This window comes from Rattus norvegicus, chromosome 1 (genome assembly GCF_021556685.1).
Source record: "Rattus norvegicus strain SHRSP/BbbUtx chromosome 1, alternate assembly SHRSP_T2T, whole genome shotgun sequence".
Taxonomy (NCBI): Eukaryota; Metazoa; Chordata; class Mammalia; order Rodentia; family Muridae; genus Rattus; species Rattus norvegicus.
In genome coordinates, this window is record NC_141534.1 from 219,517,577 (window position 1) to 219,532,992 (window position 15,416).

Below are 15,416 nucleotides of genomic sequence, written 5' to 3' on the forward strand. Positions count from 1 at the left end.
GCTTTTTACACATGCCTTGAACTTGATGTGCATCTGAAGATGACCTTGAACTCCTAATTGTCCTACCCCCATTTCCCAAAGGTTAAGATTGTCAGCCCAATTTATGCAGTGTGGGGGATTGAACCGAAGGTCTCTTGCATGCTGGGCAAGCACTCTGCTAACTGAACTACACCCAGACCTCTCTATACTTAGTTGAGAATGTTCTTGAACACATAAAACTTTTTAATTTTCATGAATTTTGATCTGGCCCAGTCTAAGGTCATGAATATTTGCTTGCCTCCTTTTTTTAAAAAAAGATTTATTTATTATATACAAGTACACTGTAGCTGTCTTCAGACACACCAGAAGAGAGCATCAAATCTCATTACAGATGGTCGTGAGCCACCATATGGTTGCTGGGATTTGAACTCAGGACCTCTGGAAGAACGGTCAGCGCTCTTAACCGCTGAGCCATCTCTCCAGCTCTTGCCTCTTATTTCCTTCTGAGAACTTTATGATTTTAACTATGATTCTTTTTTTTTTTTTTTTTTTTTGGTTCTTTTTTTGGAGCTGGGGACTGAACCCAGGGCCTTGTGCTTCCTAGGCAAGCGCTCTACCACTGAGCTAAATCCCCAATCCCCTTAACTATGATTCTTAAGGTCTGATATATTTTGGGTTCCTTTGTGTGGAGAGTGTGAAGTATTGCTACAAATGGATACCCAGCTGCCCATGCCCTCTTTGCTGGAAAGGTTCATTTCCCTCATTGAATGGATTTGGCACCATTGTTAAAGATCAATCTGTGACAGATGTATCTATTTCTGGAGTCTCCGCTCAATTCCATTGATCTCTGTGTCTGCCCCGAGGCCAATACTACATTTGTTGTCTAGTTTTGATTCAGTTTTTCTTTTTCTCTTGTGTGTGCATGTATGTGTAATATGTATATGAGTATATATGTGTGTATGTATGTGTAATATGTATATGGGTATATATGTGTGCATGCATATTGAAGTCGTAGGTCACTGCCAGTGTCTTCCTCAGTGGCTTGACCACTTCATTTACTGAGGTGAGATCTCTTGCTGAACCCAGAACTTGCCAATTCTGCCTAGTCTAGCTCAGTCAGCTTGCCACGTGGATCCTATCTCTGCCACCCAAGTGCTAGAATGACAGGCATGCACCAACTGGCCCTGGTTTATACAGTGACAGGCAGTGGGTAGGCATACTGTGGAATCAGAAAGTGTGAGTTAGGCTTAGTGGGTAAGATGACCTCACTTCAATCCTCAGAATCCACAAGTGGAAGGAGAGAAGTTACTCCCAGTTTGTCCTCTTATTTCCACACGTGCTCCATGGCACATGAGCGCCGCTCTCCCCTCCCCCTGTCCCCACCCCCACCCCATACACATGCACACATGCAAATAAATAAGCAAATATGAAACAGAAGCTCGTGTTTTCGGACTTTGGTTATTTCGGCTGTGGTTTTGGTTCATTTCTGATGCCGTGACGGAACACCTGACAAAAGCCCTTTTGGGGAGGACGGCCTTGTTTGACTTAGGATTCCAGGTCACAGTCTGACCTGGAGTGAAACCCATCATGTCAGGGAAGTCAAGGCAGTCAGAACTAGAAGCAGTCATGTCCAGTCAGGAGCAGAGACAGAAATGGACGATCCGTGCCAACTGCTCTGCTCTTTCTCAGCTCTTATGCAGTCCAGATTCCAAACCCAGGGAATGGTGTCTCCTACCTTCAGCCTGGGTCTTCCCACATCAATTAATATAACCAAGAGAACCCCACAGGCATGGCCACAGGTCAACCTAACTCTTCCCACGTGATTCAAGACTGTGCCAGGTTGACAATTATAACCAACCATTGCAGGGTGCCTTGGCATTCCTTATGAATTTTAGGACAGTCTTACCATCTCTGAAGAATGACAGTTGCAAATGTGACAGCCTGGTTTTGATTCTGTAGGACACGCTATCGTGTAATATATTGTTCTTCCTAGCTGTGACATGAACTATCTGCTTAATACTTTAGCTCTCTTTTAATTTCATTCAATAATAGTTTGCTGTTTTCCATGTGCAAGGTCTTTTGTTTATTTGCTACTGTTGCTTGTTTTGAGACAGAGTCTCTCTACATAGCCCTGGCTATCCTGGAACTAGATAGATCAGGCTGGCCACAAACCCACAGAGTTTTATTTTTATTATTAAAGGCCTGCACCGCCATGCCCAATACAGTGTGCAAGTCTTATACGCCATTTTTGGTTAAAAATATTCTCTCTCTCCCTCTCCTCTCCCCCCTCTCTCCCTTTCTCTCCCTTTCCCTCCCTCTCCTTCCCTCTCTTCCTCCCTCTCTTTCCCCCTCCCTTCCTCTCTCCCTCTCCCTCCTCCTTCTTCCCTCCCTCTCCGTTCCCTCCCCCTCTCCTCTCCCCTCCCTCCCCCTCTCCTCTCCCCTCCCTCCCCCTCTCCCCTCCTTCTCCTTCCCTCTTCCCCTCTCTCCCTCCCTCTAGTGCTGCAACTAGAACTGTTTTCATTGACTTCACTTTTGAAGTCTCACTAGAAGATGGAAATGTAACTGCTCTGTAGCTGTCCTTGTTTGTCATTGTCATGTTTTTGGTATACTAGGTCTCCTATACACTAGCCAAGCTGTGTACCACTGTGCTCTCTCACAAACCCTTGGTATCATGAGACAAAGTATGTAGGCCAGGCTGGCCTTGAACTTGTGATCCTCTTTCCTTGTGCCACCACTCAAAGCACCAACTGAATTTTTCTTTTCCTTCCCACCTCCACCCCATCCCCATTGAAACAGGGTATTTTTGTTTAGATGAGGCTGGCCTTGAACTCAGATTCACCTGCCTCTGTCAGATTAAAGGTATGAAAGGACTGATTTTGTTTGTTTGTTTGCTCTTATATCTGGTAACTTCATATCTGGTAACTTCACTGAATGTACCTACTAGCTATAACAGCTTTGGGGGGACGTTTTTATTTTGTGTATGTGAGCATGTCTGTGTGTTGGTACTGTAGGGTAGCCAGGCAGGCACTCTATCACTGAGCTGCATCTCCAGCTCTTGTTGGGAGTGGGGCTTGGTATTTTGGACTAGAGCTTCTGTATGTATATGGGATGGTCCAGGACTTGCTGTATAGCCCAGGTCTTGAACTTGCAATCTTTATTCACCTGCATTTCAAATGCTAGAAGTCTAGGCAAGCAACACCATGCTTGGCCCCTTCTCTGATAGTACCCAGTCGGCCATGTTTGCTATTGTCTTTGTGTTTGTTTTCGTTTTGATCCCTGAATTCTCTTGATAGTTGTCCTGGGGATCACCTTTACTATCTTTATCTTGCTTTACTTATTTTTTTTTCTTTTCTTTTTTTCGGAGCTGGGGACCGAACCCAGGGTCTTGCGCTTGCTAGGCAAGCACTCTACCACTGAGCTAAATCCCCAACCCCGCTTTACTTATTTTTGACACAGGGTTTCTCTAGGTAGACCTGACCTGGAACTCTTGATCCACCTGCCTCGGACTCCCGAGAGCTGGGATCCAAGGCGTGAGCCACCATGCCTGGCCTAAGTTCATCTTTAGCAACTTTGGAGTTCAAAGCCACCTTGGGTTCCATGAGAACCTGCAAAAAAGAAAAAAAGAAAAAGAAAAAAGAAAATTAATAAAATATGAAACAGTTTCTGTTCCTAAGCTAGGACCTGTGCCTTGAACACATGAGCATTTGGGGGACACATCAGACCCAAACTATAGCACGTGTGTAGGTAACTGAAAAGCTCATGTAGCCACATAAGGATTTCATCCTCTGCTTAGCATTATGGGTTAAAACAGGAGGCTGATTGGGAAGATGGCTCAGTCAGTCACTCTCTTGCCTTGTGAGCGGAAGAACTTGAGCTGGATCTCCAGAAGCAATCCCTAGAGCACATGTTAGGGAGTCAGCAGTGGTGAGCACTTGTCTTCCCACTGGTTGATGCAGGTGTTCTGTCCCTAGACTGCTGGCCTGCCTGCTTGCTTTGAGACAGTCTCAAGTAGCCCAGGGTCTTCTGTCACCTTTTTGTTTTCTTGGTTTGGTTTTACTTACTAGATTTGGTTCCCTTCATTTTAGGAGGCTTTGCTCAGTTAGTTGATAATCTTCGGTTTTCCTCTTTATAGCCAAGAACTCTAGGAGCAGGGCTGGCAAGATGGCTTCATTGGGTCAAGGCATTTTCTGCCAAGCCTGGTGACCTGAGTTAAATTCCTGGAACCCACATGGAAAGGAAAGAGCCAACTCCCATAAGTTGTCCTCTGACAGACACATGTGCACTGTGGCACACATGAACTCGGCCCCCAATAAATAAATGTAATACAAATCTGTTTTGTTTTGTTTTGTTTTGGAGACAGAGTTTCTCTGTGTAGTCCTGACTGTCCTGGAACTCCCTCTGTAGACCAGGCTAGCCTCAAAATTGAAGATCCACCTGCCTCTGCTTCCAGAGTGCTGGGATTAACGATCTACACCACCACTCCCAGGTATAAGAATGAGTTTAAAGTTAAAGAAAAGGAAGGACTTTTAATGGGCAGAATGAAAACTCCAGTTCTGCCTTTGTCTACTTATCAAGACCCAGGACCCTGTCTCAAGTCTCAAAAATAAAACAAGATGGAAGCCGGGTGTGATGGCACACCTGGGAAGAGAAAGCAGGAAGCCTAGGGGCCCACGGTTACCTGTCTTTGGCTCCATAGTGAAGTTGAGGTCAGCGTGGGCTACATGAGATCCCATCTCAGTACAAAAGGAAGCATTGATGGGACGCTCCCGAGTGTGGTGGCCAAGCTTACGACGCAGTGCTCCTAGATGGACAGTTACAGTAGTCTTAGAGCTGTTCTCAGGTTGGCCAGAATCCCAATGCAGGAGGCTTGAAGGGTAAAGGTCTGACAGTCAAGAGAGAAGGGGTGTGTGTGTGCGTGCGTGTGTATGTGTGTGTGTGTGTGTGTGTGTGTGTGTGTGTGTGTGTTGGGGGGTTGGAGCTCAGTGTTCAGCATTTGCAATCCTAAACTCCCTCAGGCAGCTGCTACTGATCCGAAGGACCTCCATTTACCATCTCCAAAGAGTAATTTCCAGTTTTATGTAGGACTCAGAAAGGTCAACTGCCTGGTGGTGTGATGGGAACAGACTCAGGGATGCAATTGCTTCCCATTTGCCTGGAGCCAGTGCTCTACACTTAGGCTTGGCTGCCAATGCAGAATGTCTGCTGCCGCCAAGTCCCAGCGTTCTGCTTCCCAGTCCTATTAGTCTGTTGATGCTCATCCCCTGATGGCAGATTTATTTAGCTGCTCCTTGCAGCTCTTACAGTTTTTGCTTTAAATATTTTATTAGGTATCTATTAATTTAGAACCGTATTACTTATCCAATGAATTTAACTTTTGTTTTTATTTTTAATTCTTATATGTACATGACATAATATATTATATCATGTATATAATGGATTTCAGTTGGTTTCACCTCATTTGCCTCTTTCATGCCCCTCCTCCTCCTCAGTAAGTTGCTAGGCAACTTCCACGCCTTTTTTTTTTTTTCTTGTTTTTTGGAGCTGGGGACCAAACCCAGGGCCTTGCGCTTGCTAGGCAAGAGCTCTACCACTGAGCTAAATGCCCAACCCCCCACGCCTTCTTTTTTAAGTGTGACCCACTGTGTATAGTTAGGGTTGCCTGCGTGAGCACTGGTGGGAGGTTATTTACTGGGGTAAGAGCAACTTAGCAGTGCCTACACTACTGAAGAAAGTTACTCTCTTCTCCCCCAGCGATTACCAGCCTCCAGTAGCCTGTCAGGGACAGGCGGGACCTCATAAGTCCTTTCACCCTCTAAGATGAAATGTTGCAGGGCCCACGCTTGTGCAGGCCACCACAGCTGCCGTGAGTTTATGGGTACAACAGCTGTGTCATGTCCAGAAGTCAAAGGTCCCTAGCTGCTCCTGGCTCCTACCTTTGTATGTATCTCCTAAAGACTCAATTCTCTCTCTTGCTGGCTCTAATTTGTTATTTAACCCCTTATTTTGAAAACATATTCGTTTGGCCATTGAAATTATTTTTCTGTTCTCCTGAATGATTTTGCACTGCTCATTAACCTTAAAGTCATCTATAACCTTCCTGCTTTGCATAAAGGAGTCTAGTATCTGGAGCCCTAGGATAGCCAAATCTGTTTGTAGCTTGCTTCTGCTGAATCTCACTTATTGTATCTTTCTGTCCTGGTGATCTCTGACTGACAGCTCCTTGGTCAGCGTTGCATAATGGGAGTCCTGCAGGAATAGATTCAGATACTTTCCTCCACAGATTCACACACAGTTCCATCAAAGGATGTCACCAATGGGGATTATTTTGGCACTGTCCCTGCTGGTCCTGCTCCTGCTTTCTCCTTAATCTTCTTTGTAAGGAAAGAGATCTCTGGCAGCCAGCAAGGCCTCAAAGAATCATGGCGTCTCTCTAGGATTTGTTTGTACAGAGTAACATTATGTTGCCCGAACTGCTTTTCAACACTGGGGTTAAGTCATCCTCCTGTCTCAAGTAGCTGGAATCGCAGATGAGCTCTACCATGCCTGGCTTAGGGTATTCATTTTCAGTAACTGAAGGGTTCCTCGTTGCTTCAAGGCCAGCACATCATGAGGAGCAGAAATGCCCTGGTGCATTCCATCCAGTGGTCTTCCGGTTTTGAGACGGTATCTCATGAAGCCCAGGCTGACCTTAGACTCACTATGTAGTCAAAGCTGATCTTGAAGAGCTCTTGATCTTCCTGCTGCTACCTCCCAAGTGCTGGGATCACAGGCCTACATCACCATGCTTGGCCCTTAGAGTCACCCTTTTGACGTGGAAATCCAGTCACACATCTGCTTAAACCTGCTAATGACTTCCCTTGTCTTTATGTGCAAACTCTAAACTCAGGATACAAAGCTTCCTGCCACCTCCATGATCTGGTCCCTAATTCTCACATTAGCCCAAATCTTCCAGTGATTCCCTTCCCTCTCCCACCCCCACCCCCTCACACCCCATGCCAACGATCATAGGTCCAGGCTAGGAGCTGCTAGGTAAGGTTCCAGAGTCTCCACACTTCCCGTATTTGGGTACCTTTCACTCAGTGTCAGCGTCAGCTCTCTGAATCTCATCCCCTACGCACCACCACCTCTCAAAGATGTACTTCATTTACAGAGAGATGATGTCTTGATCGCTGACATCCCTCCCCCCACAGCAGAATTAAATGACCAACTGTTCTCTTGTGGATTCATGCGAATTCTTAATACATTAGAGATGTGGCCCCTTTGCCATTGGCTGAGCATGGCCTAGCGTACTTGCCTTATGATTTTTGCCATGGCTGATGACAGTGAGGGAGAGGACTTGGAAAAGTTTTCAGTGTTAATATGAACAGTTCAGTTGATTATCTTCTGTGTCTGTCTGTCCAGGGCTTTGAGTATTTTCTGCTGCCAGCAGTGTGCTGCTCTCTTGCTTATAGAATGAATGGATGAGTGGATAAATGGATGGATGAATGAAAGAATGAAACAAATGTTAACGGCGTCTGAGAGCATTTAGAATGAATTCCAAATTCTTTAGCTTGGCCTCGGAGGCCAAGCCTTAGACTCTCTTTCCAGCCTTTTCAGGATGATCCCACATTGATCCCCAACCTCCAGTTAGGTTGAAGGATCTGCCTCTCTCTCTGGATGTGTCTGTTTTGGCCACTCCCAAACCTGCTGGTCCCTCTGCCTAAAAGGCCCCATTTCTACTTTACCTGTTGCTTGCTCCTCAAGCTCCACTGTTTCTGAAAAGTCTCATTTTCAGCACTCAGGAGCTAGAGACAGGGGTGTTGCAATGAGGTTGAGACCAGCCAGGTTTCACAGTAAGACCCTGTTTCAGAAACACAAGAAATTTGGGCAGGTGAGATGGCTTAGCGGGTTAAGGGTGCCTGCTGATAAGCCTGACAACCTGAGTTCAATCCCTGGGACCCCAAGGTGGAAGGGGAGAACTAACTCTCTTTTTTTAAAATTTATTTAATACTTAATAATAATTCTTTGGTTTGAGAACTAACTCTCGAAAGTGGTTCTCTGACCTGTACCCTGTGGCATGTGCATGTACCTCCAAACGAAATAAATGTGAGAACAAAACAAAACCAGACAGAACTTGGGATGTAGTTCAGTTGGTAGTGGGCTTATCATGAAGCCCTAAATTAAATTCTCAGCACACATAAACTGGATTTGGTGGCACACGCCTGCAGTCCCAGCACCACAGGAATGCAAGGTCATCCTCAGCTACCTAGCTAATTGGAGGCTAGCCTAGGCTACATAAGACCTTTCTCAAAAGCACACAAACCTCACCAACCCCCTTTTCTGGAAAGGTGAACAGTGGAGGGATGAGAAAGTGAGCTTGGAAGTCAGACCCAAGTGTCTCCACTTGTTTGCTATTGGCCATTTCCTTTAGCCTTCCCCATGTCTTCATCCCAACTCCCTTCTCCTGCGAAAGACGAAACTCCAGTCTTATGCTTGCTGGGCAGATGCAATGCTCCCAGACCCAGTTCCCCTCTTTAATAGTCAGATGGAGGCGGTATATGCTTTAATCCCAGCATTCAGGAGGCAGAGGCAAGCAGATCTCTGTGAGTTTGAGGCCAGTCTGGTCCATAGAGTGAGTTCTAGAATAGCTAGGGCTACGCAGAGAAACCCTGTCTTAAAAAACAGAAACAAAACAAAACAGGCACAGAAAGCGACAAGGACCACATTGGATGACTGTGACGTCTTATGTAACCAGTCAGAGATGAGCCCTGCATTCCTTCCTTCTACTCTAGTCATAGTGGTGTCATCCCCTGAAGGTCTGAATGGCTCTCAGACTCATCCTGTGACCAAGTTTTCCCGCTGGGCAGAATTGAGTAACCAAACAGGTTTCCTCTCTCGGAACTAGCCCAGGCCCCAGGAACATCTAGATTCATTTTCACACACCTATTTGGCCTAAAATAATCCCTTTCCTCCTCTCTCTCTGCCTGAGCTCCAGTGGCTTCCTCAATCTCTAACTTAAATCTTCAAAGAAGTTCACTAATACCCAATCCCCCAGCCACCAGCTTATCTAATACTTATCTAATACAATGAAGAATTAGGTAAGTAGCTCTCAGTCTGTGGGTTGAGATCCCACAGAGGTAGAATATCAGCTATCCTGCATTATTAGACATTTACACTATGACTCATAACAGTAGCAAAATTATAGTTTTAAAGTATCAATGAAATAATTTTATGGCTGGGGGGGGCACCACACCATAAGGAACTGTATTAAAAGGTCATAGCATTAGGAACTTTGAGAACCACTGAGCTAAACGAAAGATAACCCTACTCCATTTTAACGTGGGTAAACTGAGTCTCAAACTAGCATTGCTATAGTTGGGTCTGGAGCTTAGGTGTTTTCAAAGCCAGAGAAAAGGATTTTCTCATAGGTCTTGGGGGTGGGCAGTGGTAGGGACGGGACAAAGTCTGAACCACAGAGTAGTATATGGTGGTGGGGGAGGTCCTGACTCTCCGAGCCTCTCCCTTGGTGTATAAAGCACTGATGTTATATTCTTAGAGGCCACTCCAGCATTCAATTGTTTTGTGACCATACACAGATCATCATATACCAGAGGCCATCTCTCCTGAGTCTTTTGAGGAAGAGCAAAGATGATATGTGACTCCAAGGCTGAGGGTAAGGACTCCCTGGACCACAAGAAGTTTAGCAACCAGAGGTCTGGTTCAGTTTTAGGTCTAAGTCAGTATGCTGTGTCCACTTAAGCAAATCCACCTGCCCCTAGCACCCCAACTGTCCTAGCAATAAAATGGAGAGTTCGGGGGATGGAAAGATCTATGCTAGCATGATTTTTACATTCTTAGAATTCTCTAAGAGCTGTTCCTCACCCAGCTCTGTCTGAGCCTAGACTGTCCCCAGGGTCTGACTTCATCATTGGCCTGACCAAGTCTTTGACACTATACTGGCTTCCACCAGCCATCCAGTTTTTCTGTAGAATCCTGGCCAGACTTCAGAGCTCCATGGATCAGGGGCTGCAGGCAATCTTCTCTGTCAGGCCCGGGGGACACAGGGAGTAGAGTGTCCAGGCCGGAGTGTGAACGCCCCAGTCTCTTCCCTCTCCCTCCCTGGAGCCAGCATCCTTCCCTCCCTCCCTGGTGAAATCTGAGCTCAGGGATCCAGGGAGAATTCTGGCAGCAGAACATTCCATCCAGTTGTCCAAACACTGCACAGCTGGCGGAGGGAGGGGCAGCCCGAGGAGCCGGGTCAGGAGCCCAGAGGTTGTGTTGTTTTCATGGAAATGAGGGAGACCTTGCTGGGGGAGTAGGGGCACCCAGTGGGTTCAAACCCTGACTGCCTGGAAAGGCTCATAAGACAAGGAAGACAAAGCAGTTCCCTCTGCTCACACCGTCTGGGGCCTGCTTGCCCAAGGTCATCCTGTGGAGCTCCAGCAAAAGTAGATTCATCTGCCTCAGAGCCTGCCCAGCCAGGTCTGGACAGCTACCTCTTGCCTTGGGAGTCTCCTCCTCGTGACCAGACTCCAGGCTCAACCTCAAGCAATAGGGGGAGGGCAGGCAGGGATGAGAATGAAATAGCAAGCCCCAAGAGAGACGCTAGACAACAGCTCTGTTGCCAGCTGGCCCATTCCCAACTGTCTCCCGGTGCCCTCCTCAGTGACCCTGAATGACTCTTCAAGCCTCAGTTTCCTGATTTGCAAGAGCAGAGGGTTGACCTCTTATTGACTGGCAAAGGTCTTTACAGATCTTCCCCTCTAAGCAAATGCCCTGAAAGTAGCTTATTTTCTTGTGAGGTTCTCAGTAACCCTGACTCAGTTTCCCCACTGAGCACCCCCAATGCCTTTTACTGCCATCCAGGTCTGGTTGCGTCACGGTGGTAGGAGATGCACCCCCTTTCCGCACTTCCTGTTTTCTGCTAATGATTTCCAGGTGAGCCCTTGGTTGCCCTGCAGAGGAAGGTGGGGGCACTAGAGAATTTAGTAGGGGATGATCGAGGAGCAAAAACAGGAAGGGTGGGCGCAGCCCATGGAAAATTCACAGCCAGGAAACCCTCCGACAGCATCTGGCTTGCATTAGGCTGAGCAGCCTTCACAGCCCAGAGCTCAGCAGATACTGTTATCCGCTGGCCTATCCGCTGGCCGGCGGGCTGCGAGGGGTGTGGTGCTGGTGGGGAGGGGCTCAGAAGGACCCAAAGGCTGACCAGAGACAATAGTGAAAGTAGTGGAGAAGGGGGTTTGTGACGCCAGGGCAGACAGACCTTCCATGAAAGTTGCTGTCTTCCATAGGGAAGAATAGTTCCTATTTTAAAGATGAGGGCCTAATCCCAGAGAGGTTAAGTGACTTGTCCAAGGTCACACAGCCAAGGAGGAAATCTCTTCCGTTTTGAAGGCACAAAATGGAATGGAAGTTGAAGTTAGTGTGAAGACTGGATATATGGTGGCTCAGTATTTATTTCTCTTGCCTGCATAAGGCTCTGGCTTCAATCTCCCTCAGCACTACAACTACCCTGTTCAGAAAAAAAGAAAACGTGGGGAACGATGTTTGGAAAGGGCAATTTGAGGTGTGTCTTGAGTGACAACAGTTGGCCCGGATGTGCTTCAGAGGCTATGGTTGGGGAAACTGAGGCACAGAATGGCTGAAGCTATGTTGAATTGTCCTTTGGTGACAGTAGTTAATGGGCTTAAGGGACTAGTTACTGAATATCTGTGCAAAAGCAAACAAGCAGCCAGCTCATAATAGAACCAGGCTGGACAGGCTCTGCCCTGTGTCTCGGGGCAGGAGGACAGGAGACAGGCAGTCTTGAAAGCTCAGGGCATCAGCATGTAGGGTTGCTGCTCTTCTATTCTCAGGTATATCTTGTCCAGCTCATAGCCCACAACCCAGGAAGGAGGCCCATGTCTTCCGCTGCCCGCTGAGCCTCAGGAGTTAATAATTAAGGGTTTAAGAAGATAGAAGCGTCTGGGAGGCCCCGCCCGGCCGCTGTGCTGCTGCTCCTGAGAGATAGCAAAGGTTAGTGTGAGGCTCTGCCTGGAGTGGAGGCAGCTTCTGTCGCTTGACCTCCCGGTGGTCTCCAAAGGGGCCTCAGCCTGGCCCCAGGCATGGAAGCCTCTGAGGAGCCCAGGCAGTGTCCTGCCCGAGGGTCATGCCCAGTGTTCTTGGCCATGAGCTCAGGCACTGTCCGCTATGCCCCATCAGGTTTGGGTCCTGTACCTGAGAGGAACTTTAGAGAGGAGACCTGGGATGCAAACAGGTGAGCTGAGGTCTTGGGACACCGAGGGGAGGTGGGGGATGGGTCTTGACACTCTGCAGGGACATGGACATGGACGTCCGGAAGCTGACTTGGAACAATGGGCTGTTTTGAATTGGGTAGGATTTCAGGACCTTCTTACAGAGTGGGCACTCAGAGAGGAACTCTGATTGCCTGGTCCAACTTGAGGTTTAGACCAAGGTAGAAACTGAAGGTCAGAGAGACCAAGACATGCATCCTAGGTCACAGTTAGAAACAGATGGAACTCCAGAATCAGAGGCGGATTCAGATTCAAGTCCCATATATCTTCAGCCTCAGCCTAGGGCCTGTGGCTTAAAGGTAGCAAACTGGGGGAGGGGAGAGTGGACAGGAGGTGTGTGTGGAAGGAAGAACAATGAGGCTTTTGGTGGTTTGTAACTGTAGACATATCTTTAATTTTCTCCTCCCCACTGGCTGGGTCAGGCACCCAGTAGGTATTCACTAATCTTTCGAGGGCTGGCTGTACCCAGACACAGATTCCACCAGTACCAGGGGCTCTGTGTCGTCCCTAGGAAAAGCTTCTGTAAAGAGATCCCACCTCCCCTCCCCTGGCTCTCATGACATAAAGCAGGTTCTTTAACTTCTCTGAGGACATCCCTTTCCAGTGTCACAGCAGGGTTCTCTGTGCTGCTGAGAGGAAGGCCTGGTGGCTTGGAAGTTCACAGAGTCTAGATGCGTAAAAGACAAGATATTTTTGGTTAGTAATTGCACATCAATGGTCAATGCTCTTAGGGTGGTGACCACACAATTGTCCTTTGAGGCCTCCTTCAAGGGCTCCTAGGATGAGACCTTTCCTCAGGAACCTTCCCCTTTGCTAACACCTCCATTGACTCTCACTAATCCCATTGACAGAATTTATCTTTGCCCTGGCTTTTAAACACTTGGAAGGCAAAGGCCCTGTCCTGGACTCTTTCTCTGTCATCTTTTCCTCCTGCCCCTAGGTGACCAGAGCAAGGAACAGGAAAAGAGCATTTGCTCAAGGCTTAGCTAGTGAAGGGCTCAAGTCAACAGAAATATGTTGATATCTGCTTTGGCCAGACCCTAAGCTGGGCTGGGCTGGGTGGAGGAACATAGCCCAAGAAGGGGTTGGTCTTTGCCCATTAGAAGTCATAGTCTGGTAAAAACCACCCTATAGTGAGGGAAGGACATAGAAGACCTGGGCTGAGAGATTCTGTCAGATGAGAAGGATGCTGTGGAGAGCCGTCTTCTCCATGGTGGAAGATGCCAGCCATGGGCAAAGACATGGGTTCCAGTCACCAAGTCCTTGCTCCTATAAGCTGACAAAGGAGCATCTGTTCTTAATACTTACTTTATTATGTGTGTATGTTCATTCGTGGACTTGTACACATTCATCAGGTGCCCCCAGAGGCCAGAAGAAGGCATAGGGTTCCCTTGTGGAGTCAGGGTTTTGAATTGCCTGATAGGGGTGCTGGGAACCACACTTGTGTCCTCTGCAAGAGCAATGCAGGCCCTTACTGGCTGAGCCATTTCCAGCCTAACTCTTTTTCTGTTTGTTTTCTGTGGGGCGGGCAGGTGGGTGGGCTTTCTTTTGCTGTTGTGGGGTTTTATTTTGTTTTGATTTTTGACTTTTGAGACAGGGTTTCTCTGTGTAGCAGTCCTAGCTGTCCTGGAACTTACTTTGTAGAGCAGGTTGGCCTTGAACTCGGAGTTCTGCCTCCCTTTGCCTCCAGAGTGCTGGGATTAAAGGTGCGTGCCATCATTCCCTGGCTTTCTTTTCTGTTTTTTTTTTTTTTTTTTTTTTCCTTTTTCTTTTTTTCGGAGCTGGGGACCGAACCCAGGGCCTTGCGCTTCCTAGGCAAGCGCTCTACCACTGAGCTAAATCCCCAACCCCTCTTTTCTGTTTTTAAAAGAGATAATCCGTTGGTGAAGGTGGGTTCTAGGCAAGTCTGGCAGTAGAGGTCTCCCATTTACCATACTGGAATTCCATAAGCCAAGCATGCAGTTGCAGCCAATGAGGGCATTGAGGAGGAAGTGTCCGTTTAGCCCAGGGTCTGGAGACCAACCTAGGCAGTATATGACCCACACCCACTGAGGAAGAGGGGCCTAAGGGAAAGGAGAGAGGGAGGTAGGAGTTCCGGCCTGGAGAAACTCTTGGTTTCACGTGGCCTGAGCAGTTCAGAAGGGGCAGCTGAATGCCTGTTTGTGTGGATGGATGAGTGAGATGTGTTCTTAAAAGCCCAGAGAGTGCTGTAGACCCTGCCTGTGGGAGCTGGTCTTAGTTCTCAAGGAGGGGCTGACTCTGGGCTCTACTTGTTGGATCCTGATCTGAGGCTGAACTTCATTCAGGTCAGTGGTTAGGATAAAAGGAGGGCATAGGAACTGAGGGAAAAGTGGCAAAGGATTCAAGCTTTTTACAGATTTTTTTTTTAAAGTACCTGGGACAGACAGGTGCTAGTGAGGTTGGCAGAGTAGTCTCCAGAGTTTAGGATGGCTCGAAGGCTGGGATGAACTAGTATTCAGAGATATAAGAGGAGGGGCCTGGAAGCAAAGCTGGTAAGATTGGGCCGAAGTAGTGCTCTCTTAGCTTAAACCGCTCAATGAATATTCGTTTAGGGTCTGCCCCGCCCCCTTCCCAGAAGCCCAGTGTCACTCTGGGATTGATGCAAAGCTATGAGCTCCAGAGTCTGGTAACAGGGTTAGAAGTCTGAATGAGGGTGCAGGAGCTGTTTGCCCACTTTGAGTGACAATCTGCCCGAGAAATAGAGCTGAGATCCCCGAGAGCCATTGTAGGTTCTCAAGCAAGGGTGCTTTAAAAGTGCAAGGCAGAGAGTGATAGGGAAAGGCGGAAGCCAGATCTGGATGCGAGATGATGGGACCAGTCCCGTTCTCGCTCCGGAGGGTCATTGTCCCCAAGCAGCAAGAGGGACAGGGCTGGGCCGGCAGAGGGGCGGGGCCGGGCACGTGGCCTGGGGCCCGCCTCAAGGACACGTGACCCGCCCAGGGCAGGGGAAGGTCTGGGGTGGGGCGGAGCCGCAAACCCTTGGCGGCCAGCGGGACAGACTGGCGGAGGAGCGATTGACAGGCGGCAGGGCAGCTCTGGGGCCCGGCAGAGTTGGTGGTGCGCGTGGACGCGGCTGCGGCGGAGACCTCGGGATGTGGAGCGGGTAGGTCCCCGCACGCCGGTGGCTCTGCGCTCGGTCTG

The 15,416-nt window shown here is 48.2% G+C and overlaps 1 protein-coding gene across 11 annotated transcripts in view; it reads left to right on the forward strand.

The window, feature by feature from the left end:
- The window catches only part of Rab3il1 (RAB3A interacting protein-like 1), a 36,583-nt gene that overhangs the window by 1,604 nt on the left and 19,563 nt on the right, over nt 1-15,416 (forward strand). For 2 of the 11 annotated variants that reach the window (XM_087608108.1, XM_087608021.1), the window contains exons 2-5: nt 9,555-9,631; nt 10,825-10,896; nt 11,817-11,976; nt 12,163-12,217. The exons of 2 other annotated variants lie outside the window; for them this stretch is intronic. Coding sequence is in view for 5 of the 9 variants with exons in the window: in XM_087607829.1 (XP_087463955.1) it covers nt 12,066-12,217 (152 nt within the window). In the remaining 4 variants the exon portion in view is untranslated. Of the gene's footprint in view, nt 1-9,554; nt 9,632-10,824; nt 10,897-11,816; nt 12,218-15,248; nt 15,379-15,416 lie in introns of those variants that run through there. 7 more of the 11 variants (XM_087608141.1, XM_087608056.1, XM_087607972.1 and 4 more) reach the window with 5 other exon arrangements.